At 41.5% G+C, this 24,653-nt stretch overlaps 1 protein-coding gene across 1 annotated transcript in view; it reads right to left on the bottom strand.

The window, feature by feature from the left end:
* The window catches only part of GLIS1 (GLIS family zinc finger 1), a 180,739-nt gene that overhangs the window by 93,926 nt on the left and 62,160 nt on the right, over nt 1-24,653 (bottom strand). Inside the window, 1 exon segment of the mRNA XM_059853785.1 lies at nt 3,491-3,689. Within this exon segment, the coding sequence (XP_059709768.1) occupies nt 3,491-3,689 (199 nt within the window).

Genomic DNA, 24,653 nt, shown 5'->3' with positions numbered 1-24,653 from the left:
CAAGCTGGAATGCCCTACTTCAAAAGCAAAGGAGATGAGGGCACTAAAGTCCTGCTTCCCATTGCTACAGATGTGTCTTATCCATTCTCTGCCCACAAAATGATAAGCACAGAATGCTTGTGCAGATCAGAACCAAATCCTCTCTAGGATCTGCAGTTTTCTCTGTAGCACTGTATATTTACATACATTATACATCCCATGTTAGTCAACTTTGCTGGGAGAAATCTGACATTTCTTCCATTTCCTGATGTTTGAGCGTTGGGGTACCCCAAGGTGCATTAATACAAAGTTCCTGTATTCCTGGCAGAACTTTGCCATCACTATTCTAGGGAAAGCCCAACTCATTTCTCCCTGTCCTGAGGGGGCTGAAGTGAGAAGGGGCACAGAAACAAAACCAATGCAGGAGTGACACAAGGTGTCTGGAGGCCAGCTGGCAGAGTGGCTCCCCTTATATCCACTGACTCTTTGTCCACCAGTATCTTTCTCTTACAGCCATGGAGCAGATTCCAGGTCTGGTACCCACAGGCTGTGCTGGCTGTAAGGATTTCACAATCTCTGGACAAATATAAATATAAATGCATATGAAATAAACAGGTAAGGTGAGCAGGACAGTGCAAGGAGCACCATGGACACACGGACCAGCATGAGCAGCTCAGTGGGGGCTTCCAGATAAGCAATCCTGGAAAGACAGTGGAGTTAGCAGAAGAATATACCTCACAAACCTCCCTTCAGAGGGAGCATCCACGCACCATGGATGGACAGGCTGAGGAACAGAACTGCCTCTTAAGCTCATGAAAGCTGAGTGTAAGGCCTTTGAAGAGTAACAGCAGCCTCTCAGAGGATACTGAGGCAGTGTTTCCTAAGAGACTCCCTTACGTGGTAATTGGAGCCAGAGCACGAGGCCAGTAGCACCATGCCAGAAGCGCTGCAGTTCCCAACTGCCCTCAGAGGAAAAGATGACTGTATCTGAAATCTCCGGATTATTTACAAAACATACATGCCTTCAACTGCCACTGGAAATGTGCACCCGGTGATAACTGACAGTTTTAAGGAGCTGGAGGGGATTGTTCTGCTGCACATCCAGGGACCCCGTGCAACTCTATCCGAGTGCTCTGATGTCTTCCCCGGGTTTTACACGCCGAGCACTGAGCGCAGAGTGGGCGGGTTTGCCGGAGCTGATAATGGAGTATTTGACAAAAGGCCAACATGAGCTGTGTGCTGCCTCCAGTTGTGGTGAGGAAGGTATTGGGACTTTTCCAGTCCCACACACATTGCATTCACAGATAGAATGTAGCAGCAATTATGCTGCACAGCTTAAAAGTTATTAACTGAGTGGGGAAAAGGGGCCAGGAAGAAGAGGGATCATGATTCTTGGACTAAGGCAGTCATCCCTAGAATACAGTTTCCAAGGGAAAACAATTTCAGGGAGAAGCTGAAGGAGATAAGTTTCAGTGTATTGAAGCAAAAAAGGATGAAGACAACCAAAACCCCAAACCCTAAAACAAGATTCTTGATTGCTAGGAGAGGTGCTCCCTGGTTTGTTTGGCTTCTCCTTGGATGTTCCATAACCTAGAAATGCAAAGTGGTTCAAAATTCACCCCAGAGATATTGTTTGAATTTACGTCTCCCTTTATATCTGTGCTGGTCATTAGAGCTGGCCAGAACAAGCAAAGAGAGCTTGCCCTGATGTCCATGTGCTCCAATATCTGACAGCCCTACTTCTCTCATCCATTTTCTGATGAAGGCTGAGATCTGGGGAGGCACAGAGCACCCCTGGCTCCCACTGACTTCACTCCTCTCCTGGGCATCACTCCCAGCTCAGTCACTTCCGAGTTACTCATTCTCCTCTTTTCAGTTCTTCAGGGAAGATTGTTTTCTGTTACTTGCTTATCAAGAATCTTCAGCATCACAAACAACACGAAAAGAAATGGTCTGAAATGCTGACCATCTTCTCTCAAATGTCAAGGTTTTGGCTCTGTGTCATGTGTCTCGAAAAGCACTGTGACATAAGGAGACACTGTCTGTGAGGATCACAGAGCAGAGCTGGGCATTGGCTTCATCTTGCAAATCCCATGCACACAAATGCACTATTAGCCAGGTGGACATACAAGCAGAGCATGACCAGTGGGATATAAAACAACCTGTAATGTCCTTCAGGATATTCTCCAAACATTTCCAAACTGAGAGGCAGCAGAGTCTCAAGGCTTTAGACCGTGCCACAAAGCAGAGGGAGGGAATCAGGCCTATCACCTGCTACTTTCTCATGTTATGCAGTCAACAATCCTTTATGTTGTTCTGGGAATTCTCTTCCAAATGGAGGCTGGAAGGGGTTCATATTTCTGAGGATGGGTACTGTGATGCCAGGTATGAAGGTATCTGTCATTTCCTCATTATAAAATTTACAAAAAGGTTCAAAAAGATCTAAGCAGAGTATTCTCTTCCTCCTTTTGTTTGCTCCTGCCCTAATTATCTTTGTTTCATAATTGTCCTCACTGACAGAATGAAAAAAAAAAGGTTGATAACTGCCAGTCCCACACTGAGCCATGAAGAAACCAGGAGGGAGCAAATTTACATCCAGCTGCAAAGGCATCTACAAATCCTTGTGGCAATAGTGGATTATTTTGTTGTGGCATGGATATTATTTATCCTTTTCAAACAAACAAGCAAACAAACATGAAAAAAAGCCTTTCCACTTGCTTGCCACATTACCGTGCCTCCTTCTCCTGAAAACACAGATGTTCTTAACCCACCAGTAAACTGAAAAGGGGAAACAAGGCATGAATATGTATAATAAAGATCAGGAACAGTCGGATTTTCAAGACCAAGCTGTAGGCCATATTTCCTCTTGCTGTGACTATAGAAATTTCAGAGCCTGATAGGTCCATCCACAGAGTGCCAAATATTCCAAGTACCTAAGATAAGGGCTGCAACTTTATTGAGGCTTTTCTTTTCTACAGCTCTTCAAAAAGGTCAAGATTATTCCTATTATATACACTGCCAAAAAGCAGCATAATTAAAATAGATGGATAGATTTTAATTTGTAGCAGGTTTCTATTCACAATGGATGTCTGTTTAGGGTACTTGTTTAAAATCTGGTAATGTTAAATTTGTAACAACAACAAAAAATAATGGAGTTCTGTGTTTTCATATAATTAATTTATAGCAAATGTTTAAATAGAGATTCTGTTCATAGCATATTCAACTACAGTGTATATATCAAAACCAGAGACCAAATTTTCACATTATGGCCTTAAAAGCAAAAACCAGGGATGTGGCTGTATGGGAACTCAGCAAATGCTTCATTAAGGGAAATGCTGTAGAAATAGAAGTGGCACTGCTTCCTGTAGGTTTGATGGTGGCATGCCAAATCACTGTGTGGGGCACACTGGGCTGGGTATAAGTATCATCCCTGCCTCCCAGGCAGTAATTTGGTGACCCCACGGCGTTGGGGTGGAGCCAAGGGCACTGCTGGTGCAAACTGGAGCGGTACCTGAGATCCGAGTGCGCCAAGTTGAGCTGGCCCACGTGCAGCAGCCTCTCCCGGGACAGCGCGTGGTCTCGCACCAGGGAGTTCCCCGTGTGCAGGAACAGACCCTGCCTGCACACAGGCACCGAGCTACTCGGCATCTCCATGTCCATCATGTTCTTCTTCTCAGAGATCAAATTGCAGTGACTGTAGCCACCGTTCACTGTCAAAAAAATAAGCAAAAAAAAAGACAAGGTTTTTGACTAAGAACTCTCTCCACTGACAACTTCGTAAATTCATTTTGGATTGGCTTGCAAAATTCTCGCCTTCACAACGAGGCAGTGGAAATGAAAGGTTTCACCAGGAAACAAAAATTAATTGCCAAGGAATTTGGATCTGGGGTTGTTTAATTCTCATTGTACAGAAATGAAGCATCTTCTGGCCTGCACAGTCAGTTGTATTCGGTGGGTTTGGACTGAGATGTTTAAGATCACTTTGGATGCCTTTCAGCTCATAGTGGGTCTTTCTGACTATCAGCTCTGCCCTACTTGTAACCATGACATAAATTATCATTTTATCCTCTGGAGTCTACAGCTCCATCAGGCTTTATTCCATTCCTATTCTGGCTTTATCACATCATAATTTAACTCACTTCAGGGTCAATACCTACTTAGCAGGACTTCTGACTGTTAACTGGGGTAGATGAATCACATTTGAAGGGTATCTAAATACACTGTTGAACACTGTGAATAAGTTCTTAAAGGCCACACCACCAAGAGAAGATGGTAAATCAATCACATTACAATACCCAATTCACAGTTCCTCTCTTTCCAACAGCAGAATTACCTGGAATACAGTCAAGATGTATCTTCCCTCCAAAATACTGCAGAGCCTTTTTAAGTGTTTAAGATTTATACTGGACTTGTAATAAAACACTTTCTTTCATTCCCCAAATGACACAAGTCTGAAATTCATTAGGGCTTTCTAAATATGTACTTTACCAATTTTATCATATTATCAAAACACAGAAACTTGAAGCTTCCACCAGAGCTCAGCAATACCAACTGTAGCACACACTGATACCTGTTTGTGTGAAGACAGAGATTTCCTAGAATAACATGAACACTATCCCTGTGCTGTCAAAAATAATTATCTTCTCTTTTACCTGTCAAATCAGAGAACACTTTCGCTCCCTGCAAAGGAACAGAACACTTATGCTAAATCCATGAAATTCTCCGTTTCAGCCAATCCACTCGGCTTCACAAAGTACCTTACAGATTAATTAGTAAGAGCTAAGAATTTCTTGCACAACTGTGCCCTGAGTGCAGTTACACTTGCACCAAAGCCTCTGAAATGTGCTTGCCACATGTGAGCTGGAACAACGACGGACAAGGAACAACACCAGCAGCTCATGGGTTTTTCCCCCCAAAAGCAACTAAAAAAAGAACTGTGAGATTATCTCCAAACACAGACAACCCAAGTGTTCAAGTGTCCAAGCACATGTGAAAGCGAATTCATAACCTCTGGAAAAAAGGGAAAAAATCCACTTTACACCACTTTAACTGAGAACAGAATCTGGCCCTTTGACAACTGGCTGTTCTATACAATATTAATATCACTGGCTGGCACACATAAGATTTAAGCACTTTCCATGCCTGGAACCAGATCTCTTCTTTCACTGGTATCGAGGGGCCTTTAACCTACATTCTGTAACTTACCAGTAACAGATGAAAAGAGCACACACTCCCTTGCCTTCAACCAGAGGGTTCACCCTGCTTGCACTATACCACAGCCATTCCATAAATCCATATAAAAAAACTAATCCTAATTTACAGAGAGTAAATCTAATAAAAGCAGAATGGTTTCCAGAAGGATCTCATGGAAGTGGAATCCATCAAGGTAACTTTTGTCTTTTTGTGTCCTGCAGTTTTGATTTATATCTTCACATTTAAGTGTTCACAAGGGAATGGAAGGAGTTGATACAGTAGTGTGCAAAGGCTGCAATCAGGCAATTCCTTCCATATGAGTAATCAAGTCAGTTCAATTTGGGATATCTTGCTTCTTTCATTTTGGGGTAACTGACTTTGGGTGAGTTTTTTCTTGATTTATGCCATATTAAGTCACGTGACAGCTGATCCCATGGACTGTGATGAGGCTACACACCTCGGAAAGGACAGCTCACACTGGTCATGACCTGCAGGGTCAGCCCTACATTTCTTGCTAGGGGTAAATTCTCCTAGAACAAAACAGAACATTTCCTTACAGAAAGCCAAACCTGTCTGTCCAACAATGAGATCAACATTTAAAACACCCCTAATAAAGGGCAATAACTCTTTTTCTTCCCTGGGGAACGCCTTGTTTACCATTCAGGAAGGCTTCACCCTTACTGACAAAATTAGCTATTAAGGCTAAGAAGATAAGAGCAAGAAAACTTACCAAAAGGGTAATTATTCAACAATAAACACATGTTGCAGTGCTTTGGAGTTTACCTAATTAAGACCAATGAACAAATAACTGAAAGATGCCTAATTGAAATGACTCACATTCGAAATAGAGACAGATTTGAAATATTTGCCTAACATACTAGATATCCCCAGAGACTTGTGGGTTTTGCGGCAAAGACCAAACTAGGTCATTTGCCTTTTTCTTCTTACTGCTTATTCTCTTTAATTACTTCTTGTTAAAAAAAAAAAAAAATGCCATTCTTGGTTTTGTTTGGATGTGATGTCCAAAATTTACCACGACAACACTGAGAAATGGAACGCCGTTACTGGCAGCTGGGTGAGTCACGTGAGACGAGTGAAAGACCAAACAGCACCAGATTTTCTCAAACAAGTGAAAATCATCCACGATGGAAGAGGCCACCACATCCCTGCCCTGAGAGGAAATTATTAACTCAAAAGCTGCCAACCCAGCAAAGCCATGGGAGAGAAGGTGCCATACCCACACTCAGCAGGTCATTCCATATAAGAAGTCCTGAATAATCCACAGCCCTGAATGTTTGGGGTGACTGCCACACCTCCTACACAGTCAGTAATTTAAGGCCATGCACAGAGATGCACAGCACTGAGCTGCTGACTGAAAGCTCCAATGAACTAACTGAGAGCTTCAAAACACAGAATCTTCAAAGTGATTCATGAAATAGGCCATTTTTGACATTTTCAACAATAACAACAAAATCAACGCTTTGCTGAAGTTTTTTATGCTTGTCATGCCATTCCCTATGGTGAAAGGGAGGAATTGTCTTAATCCTATGACCCCAAGCCTTAGGGGCAGAAAAGTAGCAAAGGAAAAGAAAGCAAAGGATGGGAAGTAGATACTAGAGTTGTTCTTACACCACTTACAAGGCAGGCCCAACTGTGTGACTGTGGAGACAGATTTCCTATGCCTTGTGGAAAAAACATGGCTTCTCCTTTGTTTCAGTGAATCACTATTAGCAGGGATATGAGTTTGGGGTCTAAATTTTTCTATTATGGACACAAGAGAAGGAAAAACGTTTCAGAAGTAGCTGGACTGATTAGCCACAGACACCATTACAGCCTTAGCAGACTTTACCCAAGTGTTTTCAGGTTTTTCAGTATTTATCCAGGTATTTTCAGTTAGATCTTAGAACAAGACATCCTACACAAGGACTTCCAGATCCAAAAAGAAGGAATGCTTAGATTTTTTTTCTTGGCTAGTTTATTCAGAGTCATTTGCACCATCTCATACACAACAAACCTCTAGACATTTGGGCTTTTCACTCCTTCACAGAGGAAAGTCCTGCACTCTGAGTCTCTTTCGTTGCTGTTTGCCTTCCCTGAGGACTGAAATGGTTAGCAGTAGCAGCACTAAATTTTCACTGCTGCATTCAAGAGTTCCTATGCCAAAGAGGAACAAAGCAGCTCACACCACACCCCAGGTTCACTCTGGATCTCTGTATCAGTTACAACCTGTTCACATTTTAAGGTCTGTTTCCTACAGCTGATGGAGACATGGCTTCATTTATTTATAATGCTTGTACACTACCTTAATAAAAACACAGAGAGAGCCAAAACATTCTTTATCACCAAGCAGGCCATACTATACAGTGAGAGTTAAGTGAAGACCAAAATTGTCCTACATTGATGTTTCAAAACAGGGGTACCAGATCCTCTGCCTATTTCCAAATAGATACAAATGACAACCATCTATAAAAGATTAGGATTAAAACCAATAGCACAGAATAAAATTAGAATAAAAAAGAAAGGTCTCTTTCCTCCAAGTTTTTATGAACCATGCAATAAAATCCTACAACAGAAATACTTATTTCTTTTCTTTCACATTGATGTATGAGTGAAGACAGAAGGGCTAAGGAAACACTTGTAAACTAAAACAACCCAGATAGAGAAATAATTTGTCGAGTATCAATCTTGAAAACTCATGGAAGATAAATACAAGCCATGTGTGTCTTTCTAGTAAATTCTGGACCCTAAGTGCTGGCTACATCCATATTTGTTATTTCATGTTCAATTTATTTTTAAAACTAGTTATTTGGATTGCATTATATTTCTGTTCTGGGGAATTTATTTTTGCAGACTACACACAGTATTTTAGGAGAGTGAATGTGTATGGTTGGCACTACCGAATAAAGCAACGTGGTTAATTTTATATCAGTCCAGCTTAACACCATTTGAAAACAGCTCAGTAGTTTATAGATCTGTAACCTTTTCACTTTCAAGCATGTGAATAGATTTGGCTCCCATATTTGACTTTATCATGATATTTTAAAGGCAGCAAAGAACACTTAATAATCTACTACATCTTTCATTGCTAAACCAGCTGCAATGTTACAAAGTTTAGATTTCCATCTGAGACCTGCACAACACTTTTTCAACTTAGCAAGTACAGCCAAGATTCATGAAAACACATGCCTAAAGTTTTAGTTCCAGTGACTTCACAGCCTCAGCTGATGTTCTCAGTTAGACTCTAGATGTGTTAGGACAGAACTGTTTCAGTCAATAATGAATAGATTCTCAAAAAAATAGAGAAATAGACTGTCTACTACCAAAAGTAGTCTTTCCCTACCAGCAGGTTTGAAACTCAACATTCTTGGCTTCTATTTGGATCTCAGACCTTTAAATTATACACCCAAACAGAGGTAAGAGCAGACTGAAAATGACCATTGGCCTCTTTTGTAATAATTAGGACAAAACCTTTCATAACTGGATGAAACACAGGTCTTCTCATTACATTCATTGTTACAGAGTCTCTTCGGCTTGGAATCACCATTTTCCTGTTGCCAGGCAATTTGAAAAATATTGTTCTCAGCACATCTGGCCTTTTTTGTGGTCAGTTATCTTTCCTCACTACTTGGATTTTAGTAACAGGGGTAAAAGACGTTAAAAAATAAATATTTTAGGAAAAAATTAAGCTCAACAAACATTATTTTAATTAAAAGGAAATCCCCAAACCCTCCTAATGGGCACTTGGAGAATATAAGCTCAATGTAATGAAATTTGACATGCTACTTTTTTTTTTTTTTAAGAAGACCATATTTGGAATAGGTTCAATTCTCAGTATTTCTGATAGGTAGGATATCCACACCCCCCAAATAAATGCCATTGTGCTTTTGGTGTAAGCTTTAAGACAACTATACACTGTTTAGGGTTATGCACACTCTCACATGCCCTTGGCCCCTTTGGTTTGTCTGTTTTGCTGCTCTAAAAGGACACACCAGGGTTTTCACAGCACTCTGTCATCAGACAGAGTCTGTAGGCTGAAAGAAATCCAGTTTCTCTTTCAAGACAGAAGTTCACACATTCTGAGATGAGGTCCTTCAGTTGTTCCCCTTGTAAAGATGCTTTCTTAAATGACTGTGTGATTCCAATGGGAATCAGGATCTTTCCATACATGCAGAGAATGAGAAAATCTATCCCTTTTCTTCTGTCCTCTAAGTCATTTAATTCCCTAAAAGCCAGAGCATGCCTACTATGAACTGCATGTGGGTTATTGCTTTCCCATTTACTTACTAAGCCCTGAACTTTTAAACTCCCAGATCCCCACTCCTCTATATTTTACTTAGCCCATTTAGTCTCTCTTTTCCATGGAAGTTCTAGCCAGCAGACCATGTAAAGACTCCACAGGGGTATGGGCTCTCCCAAACATTTGAAACACAAGGATGTGCAGGGAATGAAAGCTGGGGTTTTGCCATATGGCACCTTGCATATGTCTTATATAAACATACTCCAAAAAGGAATTTCATGTCTGCCTGGCTCAGCAGTACACTAAATACATTAGAAAGGAAAAAAACCCCAACACAACAAAAAAATATTTCCATCAATATGTTGGGCTCAATTTTTTAGGAGCCCGAAGTGTCACTAAGTCAGTAAGAGCCACAAAGACAGAATCACTGTAGAACACCTGGGGTTACACAGGAAAATAAACTTTTGAGAAATGGTGCAAACTGGCAACTAGAAAGCATTTTGTTCTTTCCAATGCAAGCTGGGTGGAGGAAAAGGTCTGGTGGGATGTGGATGCAAATTTAGTCTTGTGGGTGTAATTCTGATACATACATTTTGAAACCAGTCTACTCACAGGCAAAAGAGACAGAAAATCAGTCACAATAGGAATTAAAATGCACTGGAGTCTACAAAGAAGCTATGTGATAGGAAATGCTCCGACATGTACAGGGAATGCAATGGAGGGGAGTTAGTAAACCTGCACATCACTGCCAGCTATGGGTTGTCTCCCATTTGCTGGTCCTCCCAGAAGTGAGAATTAGGCTCCTGTCCTGTGAGATGCTTCCAGAGTCTCTCCTTTCCACTGCTATCTTTGCTTCAAGCTCACTTGTTGCAAGAGCCTCCACACATTATCTTCTGGTTCTTTAGGAATCAGGGATGAAAAGCTACAGCCAAAACGCATTTGGTTGCTGAAGATTACACATTCTCCTAAAACACTTGCACTGGCTCCTCCATGCTCTTACAAAAAAGGAGACATCCTCACACACAGCCTCCATCCAGACTCACTGCACACCTCTCACACCTAAAAAGTAACCCACATCCCCTAGCAACATCTTTGTACTCTTACACAGAATAATTTTTTACAATGAAAACTCAAATTGCTACCACGTAAGAGGCAAACGTTCTACCTACACCATTCTCCTTGATCATTTAACACTTGATACCTAATACAGTAATGGCCTCTTTGCAGCTTACAATTAACACTGCCAGAAAGAAAATTCAAGACAAACAAACAGTTTCCACAACATATGCTGAAAAGAGCAACAGCCTACCCCTGCTACTTTTCATTTGCTGTTTTCATTGTTTGACATTTCTTTCTGCCAGGATTTTGGCATTATTTCATGACTTGATTTGAAATATATTTAACATCAAGTGATTTGCAATGTCGTTTTCTATTTTACCAGAACTAAGCTTGGGACTAATTCTGCTCAAATTGAATTTACCCTTCTGCACTCAGTGCCAATGAATGGGCCTCTTGCAGACTCTCCTCTGACTGCAGTTTTGGGACTGCAGACATATGCAGTGCCTGTTAAACACACAACTTAATGTATCACCAGTAAGCACAGACTGCTGAAGGACAGTGTCAAACATATGAGTTCTTGGTGCAATCAATATCCATACGCCATGTAACACAGGAAAAAACCTCTACTCTGTGACTTAAATGTAACTAGTTCAGGTGCCTATCTAAAATGGGGCCACTTCAGACAACAGCTGGGAGGACTGAACATCCTGATTGTACCCATCTCTTCCAAATGTCAAATTCTGGGGCTAAGCAAGGCACCCCCAACAGCACCTGCTCTGCTGTGGGTTTTTTAGCAGACTGTGGAACAGAGTAAGAACAAGGCTATTGTGGAAGCTGCTGTGAAGAGGTGAAGGCACAGAGAAGAAGAAAAGCAGAGATATGAGGATGAAGAAAAATTAAAGAGTGCACAGAATGCTATAAAAAGGGAAAATATTCTCATTGAAAGGTGCTGTCTTAAATGAACACTGAGTAAACAACAATGAGAAGTTCAGCTCCTGCTAGAAGGCCTCTGTGAATCTTCCAGCGATGAGAGTGGGCAGTTGCTATGGATTAGGAGTTATGTGGAGTACTCTCTATTTTTATTTAGCAATGCTGCCTTCCATAAACTGGGTCTGCACTTTCCACACAAGCCCTGTGAACAAGGTATCTCAGGGACTGCAATCACGAAAAACAGGGCTGAAGGAGTCTTCAGAACATGATTTACTCTGTCCTGTGTCCCTACAGCACAATCCAGCCTCACAAACTTAAGGGGGTGTTTGACCAATCTACTTCACAGGCTCCAGCAATTCCCCAGCATTTCCAGCAAACTATTCAGTCATTTCACTTGACTTAGGAATTCTTTTCTTTATGTCTAACTTAAAAGCCCCTTAGCACAACTCAGTCTGTTACATATTGTCCTGTCCAAACTGGACATGGAGAGGAGTCTGTTCTCTTGCCCTCCATAGCAACCTTTTATGTTTTTGCAGGCTGTCTCCACTCAGACTTCTCTTGCCAGTGTTACACAGCTCTCATTATTCAAGTTTTTTTCTCATAAATCATGTTTTCCAGAGCTCTGATCTCTTCCCTCTGTCTCTCTTCTGAACTGTCTCCAGCAGTCCTTTTTCTGTACTTTATACACCTTTTTTCTCCACACTTTCCACTATCAGATCCTGTTCTTTGCAGCTGGTAGCAGATAGAGACTTCTTTCCCTGAGAGCCAGCAGCACAATGGCAGGCAGATCCAGCAGTTAAATCTTATCCGGATTAATTTATCTTTTTTCTTGGGTAAGACAGAGAATAATGAGATTAATGAACCTTTGGCATGATCCAGTTTCGCTGTTGGTTTTTACTGGTGCATCAAACTGCCCTCTGAAAAATGCCTTGAAAGCCCAGAATGGAACTTAGCAAATGCACACATACAGAGGTAAAGGTTGCTTCCATCAAGGTCCCCTCATACCAAAACACAACTTAGTAGCATAAAACACTAAACAAAAACTCTCAAGAACGTGCACATATTTGCACAAGGTCCAGACTCTGGCGTTAGAGAAGTCTCAAAACTCTAATTAGGGCTGACTCTTCAGATCTACAGCACTTTTTCTGCTGACCATCCCTGCCATCAAGAATACGTGAAAGGCATGAAGTCATTCTAGCATGCTGATCCAACCCATCCCATGGAACTGAGAGTAATTCATTAATCATATTGTCTCTGAGCCCAGTTCTGTTCCTGTCTGGTTGTCAGTCAGGAGTCCCTGCCACAGGCAGTGAAACGAACAGCACTACAAAACCAGTAAAAGCAAGATCATAGTTAGGAAGTCTTCCAGAACTGCATATCCAAAGATGCACACAGAATTCTGACATCTGCATTTTAATAACAGTGTTCAATTAGAGATACAAGGAGTGCAGCCAGGAACTCAGTAAATACTGTTGACTAACCAAAGTGAGAGGAGAGAAATGAACAGAACAAACTTCTACTCGGACTAGATTTGAGGGTCATGGAGGAAGTTCAGCTTGTTACAAGTCTGGGCAAACACTCCATTCCTTTCCTTTCCTCTTTACCGTCACCTTAGCACACTGCTAACCTTGATCACCTGCATTTTAATGTGACTTTGGAGCTGGGGAAAAAAGGCCAATTAAGAGCAATGGAGATGAAAATGTTCACTGCACATGAAGTGTGGCCAAAAGGTGTGTGAGGTTCCCTAAATGTCAGGACCAAATATTAATAAGAACTATTTCTAAGTGGGAAACAGACCTCGAGGGTGAAGTGACTGAGTTTGTGAATATCAAGCATAGCACTGGAATAGAGTGAAACTTCCAAAGACCACACAGTTTACAGGCTGAGCCCAGAAAGAATGCCACTGTGCCTGGTGCATTGTATTTCCTCTGGGATATCTCCATCTAGATTAACCACACACTGTTGAATCTTGAGTGCATCTTTTAACAAGACATCAAATCTCATAGTGGAATCTTTAAATGATGGAGAATTGCTTCAGTAGCAGTTTGTTCCATGGCTCTCAGCATGAATTTTAAATAGCTTCAGCTTGTTTGACTTCAGTTCAGACACTGGGTCTCACATTATGACTTTGTGTGCTAGCTGAAAACACTTGACATACTTGGTACTCTCTCCCTCTGTAGATAACTTCAGCCTTGGCTCCTACCTTCACCGATTAATTGTCTGCTTTCTTCATTTTCTCACACTACAGTATATTCTCCAGATCATCAATCGTTTGTGTGAATCTTCTCCTTAACACAGCCAGTTTTCCAAGGAACCTTGTTAAATTGTCAACACTAGAACAGCACAGCACTAGAATCAATAACATAAGACAGCAGCATTGTTGTGCTACTTCTGCTTAATATGTGCCTAAACACAATTTTACGAATTCTAATGGTCTTTTAACGGGTCCTTTAGAAGATCTTTAAGAGGTCCTTTAAGACTCTCAGCGTTTTCAGGAAGGGAGAAGGATGGTAATTCTGGTTTTGTGTGTGCGTGACTTTAATACAAGTGTCTGCTAAGAAACAGAATAAAGTCACCAAATTATACTACTGTGCCTCCAAAGTTAATGACCCAGAATGAGTTCTGCTGTCGATGGGCCTAACTCAATAGGCTCCACTGAAAACAATGGAGTCCCCTAGTGTGTGACCAAAAAAGAAATAACAACTTTTTAAGGAATGTAGCAACTGCAGAAGCTCAGAAACCACTTATGAAACTGGGGGGCGGGGGGGAAAACAGCTATTTGAATTTTTTGTTTACAGGCAAAAAGAGCTCCAGCAATAGATTCAGTGAGTGTGAGGTTTCTGTTATTTTAATTAAGCCTTTCTTAAGTTTGCCTTGTTTGGTTTAGCACTAGTTTTACAGAATAGATCTAAACCCTATGGCTAGGTTGCAAAAAAAAAAAAAAAAAAGCAGAGAGGGAGTAACTAAAGTCATTTAAAAAATAAAGGAGCTGGAAGCTGAATGTGTGTCATCTGAGCCCCATGCTAAGCCATGGCCTTTTACAGCTAAAATGATTGCTGACTGAACAGACTACAGCTCACAAAAATCCCTGCTTACCTGGCAGAAATCCATGTGATCCTGAGCACGCTGACTAAGAAATTAGCTGAGATTAAGGGGGAGGAATGCAACCTCTGGAAGTTCCCAAAAAGAGAAAACCAAGAATTTTTTCCTTCTCGTTGTCAGCAAGTCAGCAAGAGGGAAAGCATGAGAAGAGCACAGCTCCAAAATCACTCTTTGTGATATGACAGAAGCAAGTCTCGTGTATTATTTGCAGTGCAAATCATCAGCAGTAGCTTTCCAGTAAGCAAAGCAAGGAAGGAAGACATGAGCAACATCCAAGCTGGGGCTCCTCACAGCATGCTGCAAGGATGTCTAAGCTGCTGGGACTTGCTCCCAAATCCTGGTGCTGCAGGAGGGATCCAAGCCTGTCTCCAGTGGCTGTATCAGCCTGGGCCAGGCTGGCACAACTGCTCACAGAGTGGTTCACAGGCCAACCCAGGTCAGGCACTGCACTGTCAGCCACAGGCACTTTCACAGGGGAGATGCTTAGAAAGCACAAAACTCTACTGAACCAGCTCTTGTGCTGCAGAAACCAGTCTCACCCAAGCAAGAGTGGCTTCCCAAAGCTCAAGCCTACATGCCCTGTACATCAGTGCATTTCCCTCTTCTCAGTTAGTGTAGAAAAGCAAAGTATCCTGTTTCTGTGAAACTGAACCCCAGCCATGTGTATACAGCTAATGACTGGTTACACCACTCATAATGAAAAGTCACGTTTTGCTAACTGCACAGAAAATAAACAAGCTAAAAGAGAAAACAATTACTGGCTTTGGTGGGGATCTCTCTTGACCTTCCTTCTGGACTCAGACCCTTGATGACTGCTATGCACTACAGTAACATGTAGCACCTGCTTCAGGTTTGCTTTCCCTTTAAAGCCATTGCTATTTCTCCACTCTCTGCTGCAGAACATCCATCCAGCAGAGGCCAGAGCACTGGAATTCCTGTGGTCTGCTCAGGATCATCCATGGCCTCTCCACTCTCACCTGACTGAAGTGCAGTCACATCGAAGGACCTATGCCCAGCCTTTGCTTCTGAGGCACAGGTAGTATTTGTCCAAAGCACACAAACATGCCATGGCAGAGGTGTGAGGGAACCTTGTGCCCTCCTTCCCCTCCGCACCAGAGAGGGGACAATTCTTTGTACATTCAGAGAGAACTTTCTGCACCATATCCTGTTGTTTATTCATTAATACTGTCAAAGCACAAAGGATTATAATGCCATTGCAGTTTACTCTGCACAGGAATGATGAAAAATGTGGCTTCTGCCTCAGAAAGCTCACAGTTTAAGAGACTGACAGATGCAGGCAGCAGAGCACAAGGGAATGGTGAGGCAGTGCCACTCAGCAATAGCCTTGGCACAACTGTAGCTAAAGGTGTCTCCATCTTTTGTCTGCATCACGAGCCAAACACAGCACATCCAACCTCTCCAAGTGCAGGAGACAACGGTGGGCTCAGGACTGGCAGTGAGGACCAGCAGTTAATGGTTGGCAGGACAGAAAGTAGCAAAGGGACCTTGAGAAGAGGCAGGGAGAGATCACACACACCCCCCCCATGGTTTTCCCCTGCAAGAGGGAACATCTCACACTTCCCCTCAGTGCTGTCAGTAAAGAAGGAAAGTAAGCCCTGCCTAAGCATCCTACTGTGCAGTGATCTGCTTCTCTGTAGCCTAAGGCAAGCCCAGTGCCACAGCAATGTCTCCAGAGGTGACATGGTGGCCTGCACAACCCTGCCTGGATGGGCACGGGGCCCACCCCTTTCTTCCAGGGAAGTAGCAACTAATCAGTTGTTTCAGTCACAGTTCAACTGGGACATTTTACAGGGAGGAGTGGAGATAATGGGGGGAAAGGGGGGGAGAAAAAAAAAAGGAAAAAAAAAGAGAAAGAGTGACTTACACTGACAAGTGGGTGGTGGAATGATGACCCCAGTCACAGTCCTTGTGTTCTTATAAAAAAGTCTCAACAAACCCCAGCATCTGGTAGTTCAGCTGTGGGTTTCCACTGTTTATTTTTCTATTCCAGTGCTCTCATCCCTGTGTATTGCCTGTGCCTGGCTCTGTTATAAGCATTCCAAGCTAGAGAGCATAATTGAAAGGATAAAAACCTCAGGCTCAGCATCAGGCACATGCAGAAACAAACAAAACTGCTTAAATCCTTCCTTACATTGATGAGAACACAGGCAGTAATCCCCCAACACCAGTCTGAGGCAAGTGCAGACCAGGAGTGTCAGCCTCAGCAGGCTCCTCTGAACTGGTGGTTGCACACATCAACACCAGGGTGTTCTGCTCTAAGCAGTGGAATCATGACAAACCCTGCCACAGGGAGAAGTTACTCCAGTGAACTGTCCAGAGGATAGATCCCGTTCATTTCTCTCTTAATTTCAAAGAGCTTTAGTTCCTTCTCTGTGTCTCTTCACCTTCACATTCAATCTGGTTTGTAATCTCAATTACCAATCCAAACATAACATGATTATGCTGCTTCTACTGACAACTGTCTGCCTACCAGCACTTTAAAAATTCAGTCTCTGGCATTGCTTGGTAAATCATCACAGGCAGCTCGCACCAGCTGCACCTTCAGTTCACCCTTCTTTCACTCTTACTTTGAACAGTCCCTGCCAGGAGGTCTTCATAACATAAGCTCCACCTCTGACTTGGAACTCACAACCCTCACTCCACTTCCAGGACTTTCTGCAGACTATTCCTTAGGCCCTTCTCATCTACCTGCACTGTTAGAAGATCCCCCCAGCTTCCCTTACCCTCTTTTTCTAATACATCCTCTCATATGAGCTTTACTCATGCAATATTCCCTTACTGATAATCATCCAGACTAGTGCAGGAAAGAACAAATACACAGTGACAGTAAGGTGAAACCATGCAAGATGGGGAAAGGCTGATCAAGGGAGGTGTGATAAGAACAAGCCTATGCAGCTGTGATTAAAAGCCACAGGCAGTACAGGGGACCCTGGAGCTGTGTGTACTTGGCCACGATTTCTCTCTTGCCCTCTCTCTCAGAGCTGTACCAGTGCTGAAGGTCTCGCCTGATGCTGAGCTCCATCATGCTGGAGCACCCCTCCACCTGCAGGGCACTCCCTTCCCACTATTCCAGCTCAGGTCAGAGTCAGGAAAGGAGCAGAGCTCAGCACCTGGAAGAGAAGCTGGAGAGAAGCTGAGGCTCTGCTCTGCTGGGGCAAAGGGAGAGCAGGAAGCTCTATCAGCCCCAGAGATGCCGAGTTGCTCTGCACTGCCTGTGCCAGGCCTGAGGCAGCTGTTAATGTCCCATGTGAAGGAATTCAACCTTTGAGGGCAATTTTAAACAAAATCTTTTGAGAAATGGCCCATCTTTCAGTCTAAGGAAACCATGTTTTGCATCTAATCACCAAGGCCGCTGGAGCTGTTAACTGTAATTGGTGATAATCACAGGAGAATGTTACTCTGTGACAATTCATTTTCTGTAATTATTACTCTATTCTTCTAAGTTACCTAAATGCTGTGCTTACAGCTACAACAAGAACATTCCCATTGCCAGCTCTCAAATTGTTTTCACTTTGAGAGATGCATAATATTGAAAGCAGATGTACCAACTTGAACCTTTTTTTCTGCAACATACTGTAAATGTTTTTAAAATGTGACTCTGGTACAATGCATGTCAAACAGTTGAATTCAAGGTAAAATGCGCTGCCAAAACCAGAAGACAAATGAAGTTTAAAATCAGTTTTGACAGATAAAATGGAGACACTTTGAAGCCAGAAATCAGATGGCCAGTCTCTAGGAAGTCAATAATGAATGTATCTTTTCTCTATATTTATTATCCTGAAGATATACAGAAAAACAGGCAGACAGCAAAAAGCAAATTTGTACCTCACTGTCTAAAATATTTTACACAAGTGGCAGTGGAAGTATGAGCAAGTTCATCTCCCATTATTTGCCTGTACTGAAGACAGATGAAAGGCTAATATTTGCACACTTCAGTATTCAGAATCACTGTCTAAAATAAACATTTCAGCCTGATCCACTTTCAAGAAAGCACAAACCCATATTCACAAACTAGCAGATATCTGGATTATATTTTTTAACATTCATTATGAGCAAATCATTGACAGTTTCAAATAGGGGTTTTTTTGTGAACTTATGTTCCAGGAAAGAAAGGACACAAGGAAATGAATTTTGCTTGTAAAACCTTTTTCTACCTTTTGTGCAATCTGGTTGGTTACATTGAGTCAATCTCTTCACATGTAAAATGATGCACGTAAATAAAATCAAACCAAAACGAAGAAAGCAAAGCAAAATGTTTTCCAAGTTCTGCAATGTGCTTACAGTGTTTATACAAATAGTAAAGTCTGGCTAAAACAAGCATCTGTCAGCTCTGTGCTGCTTTCAGACACATGACTCCTATTTGCCATTTATCCCATGGAGGCAGAAATGGGTGCCCAGGCAGAGCCCCAGGGATTTCAATGCATGAATACAAAGTTTTACTTGCACTCATGCCATTGCTAGATTAGATCTTGTGTGCTGTGCACTCCACTCCATGCTCACTCAACACGCTCCTTCTGAAGCCAAACAGATCTTGATATAAACTGTCCTGGAGGAATTAGTTACTAAAGAATACATAATAAATAAAGGCCCAAGAAACTGGTGCACTGAAAAATAACTTTCACCTCCTGGCTTTTTTTTTTTTTTTTTAAATTATATATTATACTCTCAATCTGCTGCCACACATTCTGTTTGGACACCAATGAACTCCCTAAAGAGAGTGAGGTCTCCCAAAATGGATTCCCCAACATTGGTCACTTTTAAGATTCAGCTGATGCTAGGCCATCTTGTCTATATTGGATATCAGGAAAATTCCTTCACCAAAAGAGTTGTCAAGCATTGAATAGGATGCCCAGGAAAGCTCTGGAGTCACCACACCTGGAGGAATTTAAAAGCTGTGGAGATGTGGTGCTTAGGGACATGGGTTAATGGTGGACTCAGCAGGGCTGGGTTAGAAGTTGGATCTTAAATGTCTTTTCCAACCTAAACAATCCTATGATTCTTTGAGCATGCTCTTGCCAAAAATGGTTGGACCAGATGATCCATGATGTTCCTTCTACCCTGGTATTCCATGACTCACCTGATAGTAAACTCAGCAAGATTTAATGAGGAAGTCTCCAACGACTGCAGGAGAAATAGCTGTCACAGCAGCCTCCTAAACTGTCAAATCAGGAGGGAAAAGACTGGATTTGCACATAAATCTGTCAATGTGAAGGTGCCAATGCAAACATTAGCATGTGGGAATACCTCATGGATTCAGGACACTCTGTAGAGATTAATACCGTAACAACAATCAAGGCAATCAGGAAAGTAAGACTCGCTTCAAGTAAGCTTGATACTGATTCATGAAAATGGTTCTGCCATTTGTCTCAAAACACTATTCCAAGTTTTACACCATCTGTTAAAAAATAAAATCAGGACTAATCATTAAATCTTACCAGACTATCTTTGAAATCAAGATTTTGAATTAAAACAGGCAGCATTTTCTTTTAGCTGCTTAAGATCCCAGTGCTCCTTTTAAGTGATCTCATGCATTAGTTACTCTGAACTGCTTTTTATAAACACCCAGCCACACCAGGCAGTGAGGAGCCTTTCACCAGCAGCTGGGTCTAGCAAACAGCCATCCCATGCAAAAAGACTTTGCATCCTCTGAAAGGCCATCCATAGCCAGTATCTATTAGAATATCTATTATCTCTCCTTGCTCTGGCCCTGACATAGGGTGGTGTTGGTTCTTCTCCCAGCATAGGGCAATGGACATCAGGGATTACCTCACATCAGTATGCACCATCACTGGCTCTGCTAAATACTGCCAAATTCTCCTAATCTACAGAGATTAGCATTTAAACGACAGATGCTTGACTTTTAATCCTATCACACACATCTCTATGTCAGTTCCTTTGGAATTCAACAAAACTGCCATGAGGCTTGTGAAAGTGACTACATAAATCATCTGGAAGAGGGGGGAAGACATGCAGCACTGGGACAAGCAGAACTTGTTTTCTTAGTAAAACAGCATTTTCCATAGTTTGTGGTACCACATTCTCCTGTTCCTTTGGATATTATGTTTAAAATACAGCTAAGATTTTTGTCAATGCCAGGTTTTCCTTTGCAAGTTCTTATCCTACAATTTATGCTATTTTAAGGGTCGCTGAGCTGCTGCTCCCAAAACCAGCCCTGAACAATATGCTTTGTAAAATGAAAAGAACACCCAAAGCAACCCATTCATCACAAGAACCTGCACCTTGCCCACAAAACACTGCAAGTACATGGGAGCATGTGGAAGGCACCAGGGCCCCATTTCATTAGTATCAAAATTAATCACTCTGCAACATGGAAACCTGTTGGTTTAGGCTATTTTATAGATACGGCAGTCAAAGGCAAAACTGGGAACAAGAAGTGTTCCCTCTCTAAACACTGTTGCTTAGAAACCCTGTATTTTTAAAACCCTAGCACTCTAAATTCAGCATTGCCTGTCAGGATGGGATTTCAGCACAAAACATGAAGATATTTTGAGGCCAGTTTCCTAATTTGCACTGTGCCATATACAGAGTTCTTTTTCATAGCAATACAGTGACACTATCAATTGAGATAAGGAGATAGGAAACTGAGTACTTGTTCATTATTCATATCCATCTCTGCCATAAAGTCAATTTTCTTTTGCTAATGGTGTGCAAACAAGACAGACAAGCCTTAACCTCACACAACATACAGAATAGGAGACTAAAAAGGATACAAAGGAAAGTGCATTTGAAAAATAACATAAGCGTAAAACTTAAAATATTAAATAAATAGTAAAATTAACAGCAGTTATTTGGTTTAGCTACTTGCTTGAAGTACAACCTCTGTTCTCAGAAAAAACAAATGGCACAAATGTAGCTACACTCATGCTAAGTTGTACCTGGCAGCTCACAGGATGCTGCTGAAGCACAGACACATCTGTTTGTAGTGTCTTTGTTGTGTTTTATTATCTCCATCCTGCTGCACTGCTTCCTTGCCTCTTAGATTTTTAAAGTTTAGACGTTTTCTTATTTAGAAGACCCTTCAATTCAAGGAGTCTGGGTTGCACTAAGGAAAAAGTGATTTCTATAAAACTAAACATCGTTTCTCCAAGACAACTGTATTTCTACAGAGATATACAAACATCTGGGGATGAGATTTACATTGATAATGAATTTTTGTAAAAGAGAAACACGGGACAAAGTTCCCCCTGAAAAACAAGAATGTGAGGCAGAATCAAGAAGTTAATTCTCAGCTCTCAGTGACTTAATCTTCATGTTTTTTATTAGACACTAATTAGGAACAGTAATTTAAAATACTTAGCAAATCAAATCCGGATCTTGCAGCCAAAACCTTATCTACAGTCTGTGAGTTTTTTATTTAAGAAACAACAATATCAGTAAGAACTCAAGCGACTGGTTTTTCATTCTTTGAGTTTTATCTTGACTACACCTATTTTAATTATCCCTATTTTCCCTCAGGCACTACCACTCACCACAGATCTTTGGTCACATCCCAGGAACATTTCAGCCCCTGTAACTCCCTGTGCAGCAGGCCAGGTTGAGCTATAGAATGTGCACAATATACCATTCCCAGCCCTAAAGGATGCACCACTCTCACAAGGATAAACTCAGCTCTACCTATAAATGTCCCTTCTCCTCCTAATCCAAAGGGATGGCAAGGCTTGCTGTCTTGCCAGAAAAACATTACATCTCCAAGCTGACACTGACTATGACCCTGACCCTCTAAGGCATGTTACATCTTGTTCTCCAGCCATCAAGTTTTAATGTCTCTTGTGTAATTCACAGAACAGTGATGCTTGCAGGAGATACCAAAGGCCACGGTTTTATTGCAATGTGACGTACCCTGAAATCAATGGAGGGGCCTCAGCTTAAACAAAACAATACTCTTTTACATATACTTTATGGGGTTTAGCACAGGGGATCTTACTTTACATGAGAGTATAGTGTGCCACAGACATTTCTGAGCATTTCACTGCTAAAAGTTTCCTAACGATTCTCCACTGAAATGCTGGTGTTTACACGAACAGAACAATGCAAAAAAAAAAAAAACATTTGCAAGACAAAGTCTTTCTTCGTTCTGCTGCAAAAACAGTCATCACCACTGTGGGGTTTTAGCTCTCTCTCTCTCTACTGGTGAAGTGCTTGAGACCTCTCTCTGTTGATTCCTTAATAAGGATATTGGAAAATAAATTTACAATCAGTCAAGGCAGTCCTGAAATATTATCAGGCTATTTTTCTGAGAAAGGTCAGTTGAGTTATCTGAATCTAATCTTTTCGTTAAGATTGCAGATTGGCTCAGTGACCAGAATAAGGGTTTGTGTAATGATTGCCTTTTATCAAAAAGCAAGTAGCAACAATGGACTCATATATAAATGTAACAAAATGCAAAATAAAAAGAACTCATTGTGCCAGAAATTACTTATTTTTCCTTAGGTTTTCATCCTGCCAGTTTTTTAGCAGCTTGGATAAATCTGAAGATTTATTTTTTTATCAACTCAGCTGAAGTTTAACAGAGACTAAGTTTTTTTAACACAGTCAAATTTTCTTGAAAAGATACTTTATGTGGAGAAAAACGATTGCTAATTCCCTAAACATTTTAAAAATCTTCAAACCCACTCAATTCTTTTGCCAAAGTCAATGGAGCCAGAATTTCCTCAGATGCATCAGTGCTGTCGCTGTCCTAACTCATGCTTTGAACTTGACAGGACTTGCAAGCACATCAACATTGAACAGCCAGGTTTGGTGGGAAACTGAAGTCTCAGGCACCAGCAAGGGGTTCTGACACCCAGCAAGCTCCACATTCCACTGCTATTGGTGCCTTCTGGATGCTCCTGGACGGAATTAGTGTTATTAGATGGTAGGACACCAATTCTTGACCCAAACAGCAAACAGAGGCCTGGCTTATACAAAGTATGTGCACATGAAAGCACAATCAAGTACTGTTTTCAAAAATTAGCTTTTAAACAACAATTACTAACTGCATTTCTGGAAGAGTGCACTCCATTACATGAAGAAACAAATAAAACTACTGTAGGATTGCTTTAATTCATGACATTACAGGAGCAAGAAACAACCTCTCTCTCGGTGAGCTACACCCAACAGAACAAGGAAACCAAAAGGCATCACAGACTATTCAAACTGCAAGTTCTGTAAATGTGACTGTCCAGTACAAACTCCAGCATAGACGGATTCCAGCAACATGAAATAAAATGTAAAAATTCCTCTAAGTTTTCCTGCATCATCTCAATGCAGAGAACACTCATATATGCCAATTAACAAAATGACAGATAGGACTGATATGTTTTCAGGGGTTAATGGAACTCATCTTCCATATAATTCATATATTTTACTATCCTTTCAACAATGGCCATTTACTGTCTGAATCTTTCAGGCTTCCCTATCAACACTTCCATCACAGCTGATGTATTCTACTGTTGTTTTCTTAGGACACTTTAATTAAGGTAAGGTTAGGACACTTTTAGCTTTTCCTTCAACAGTATATGATTTATCTTAAAAGGCTGTGGTGCCTATGTCTACTTGAAGGCCTGGAAGGTGGATGGTGCTTGGATTAGAGCAAAGACTGAAACACTGGAGCTGTTAATTCACATTTTAGATGGCCCTTAGGCAAGTCATTGAGTCCTCCCTGCACTTTATGGCTTTTAGTAAAATGGGAGTAACAGCATTTCTGTATCTCATAGGGATACTTACAAAATAAATCTATGAAAGACCAAGAGATACGGAGCTCTGCAGGACCATACAATCACCCTACACAGACAAGTTACTGTCAAAACGTTGCTGTCTGGCCACCCCTATTTCAATGCTTTATGTATTTGCTGGCAAGACCTAATATGAAGTCTTCACCAAAAGTACCTTAAAATATAGCCAGAGAGCACACAGGGGATTGCATGATCTTTGTCAGGAAGAAGTCTGAATAATTCAAACAGGCTCCAGAATTGCAGAGACATATATATTTTGGGATACTCACTGGAGCTAAGCCTGAACTCAAAACCTCCTAAGCCTTTGCTGTCATTGCCAGACAGGAGGAACCTTCATGGTTAATTTCAGAGCACAGGAAAGGATCTTCAGAAGGATCAATGCAAGTGTACCTCACAGA

Source organism: Haemorhous mexicanus, chromosome 9, assembly GCF_027477595.1.
Source record: "Haemorhous mexicanus isolate bHaeMex1 chromosome 9, bHaeMex1.pri, whole genome shotgun sequence".
Classification (NCBI taxonomy): Eukaryota; Metazoa; Chordata; class Aves; order Passeriformes; family Fringillidae; genus Haemorhous; species Haemorhous mexicanus.
Note: the sequence above shows the minus strand (reverse complement) of the source record. Positions and strands in the feature narration are given on the sequence as shown.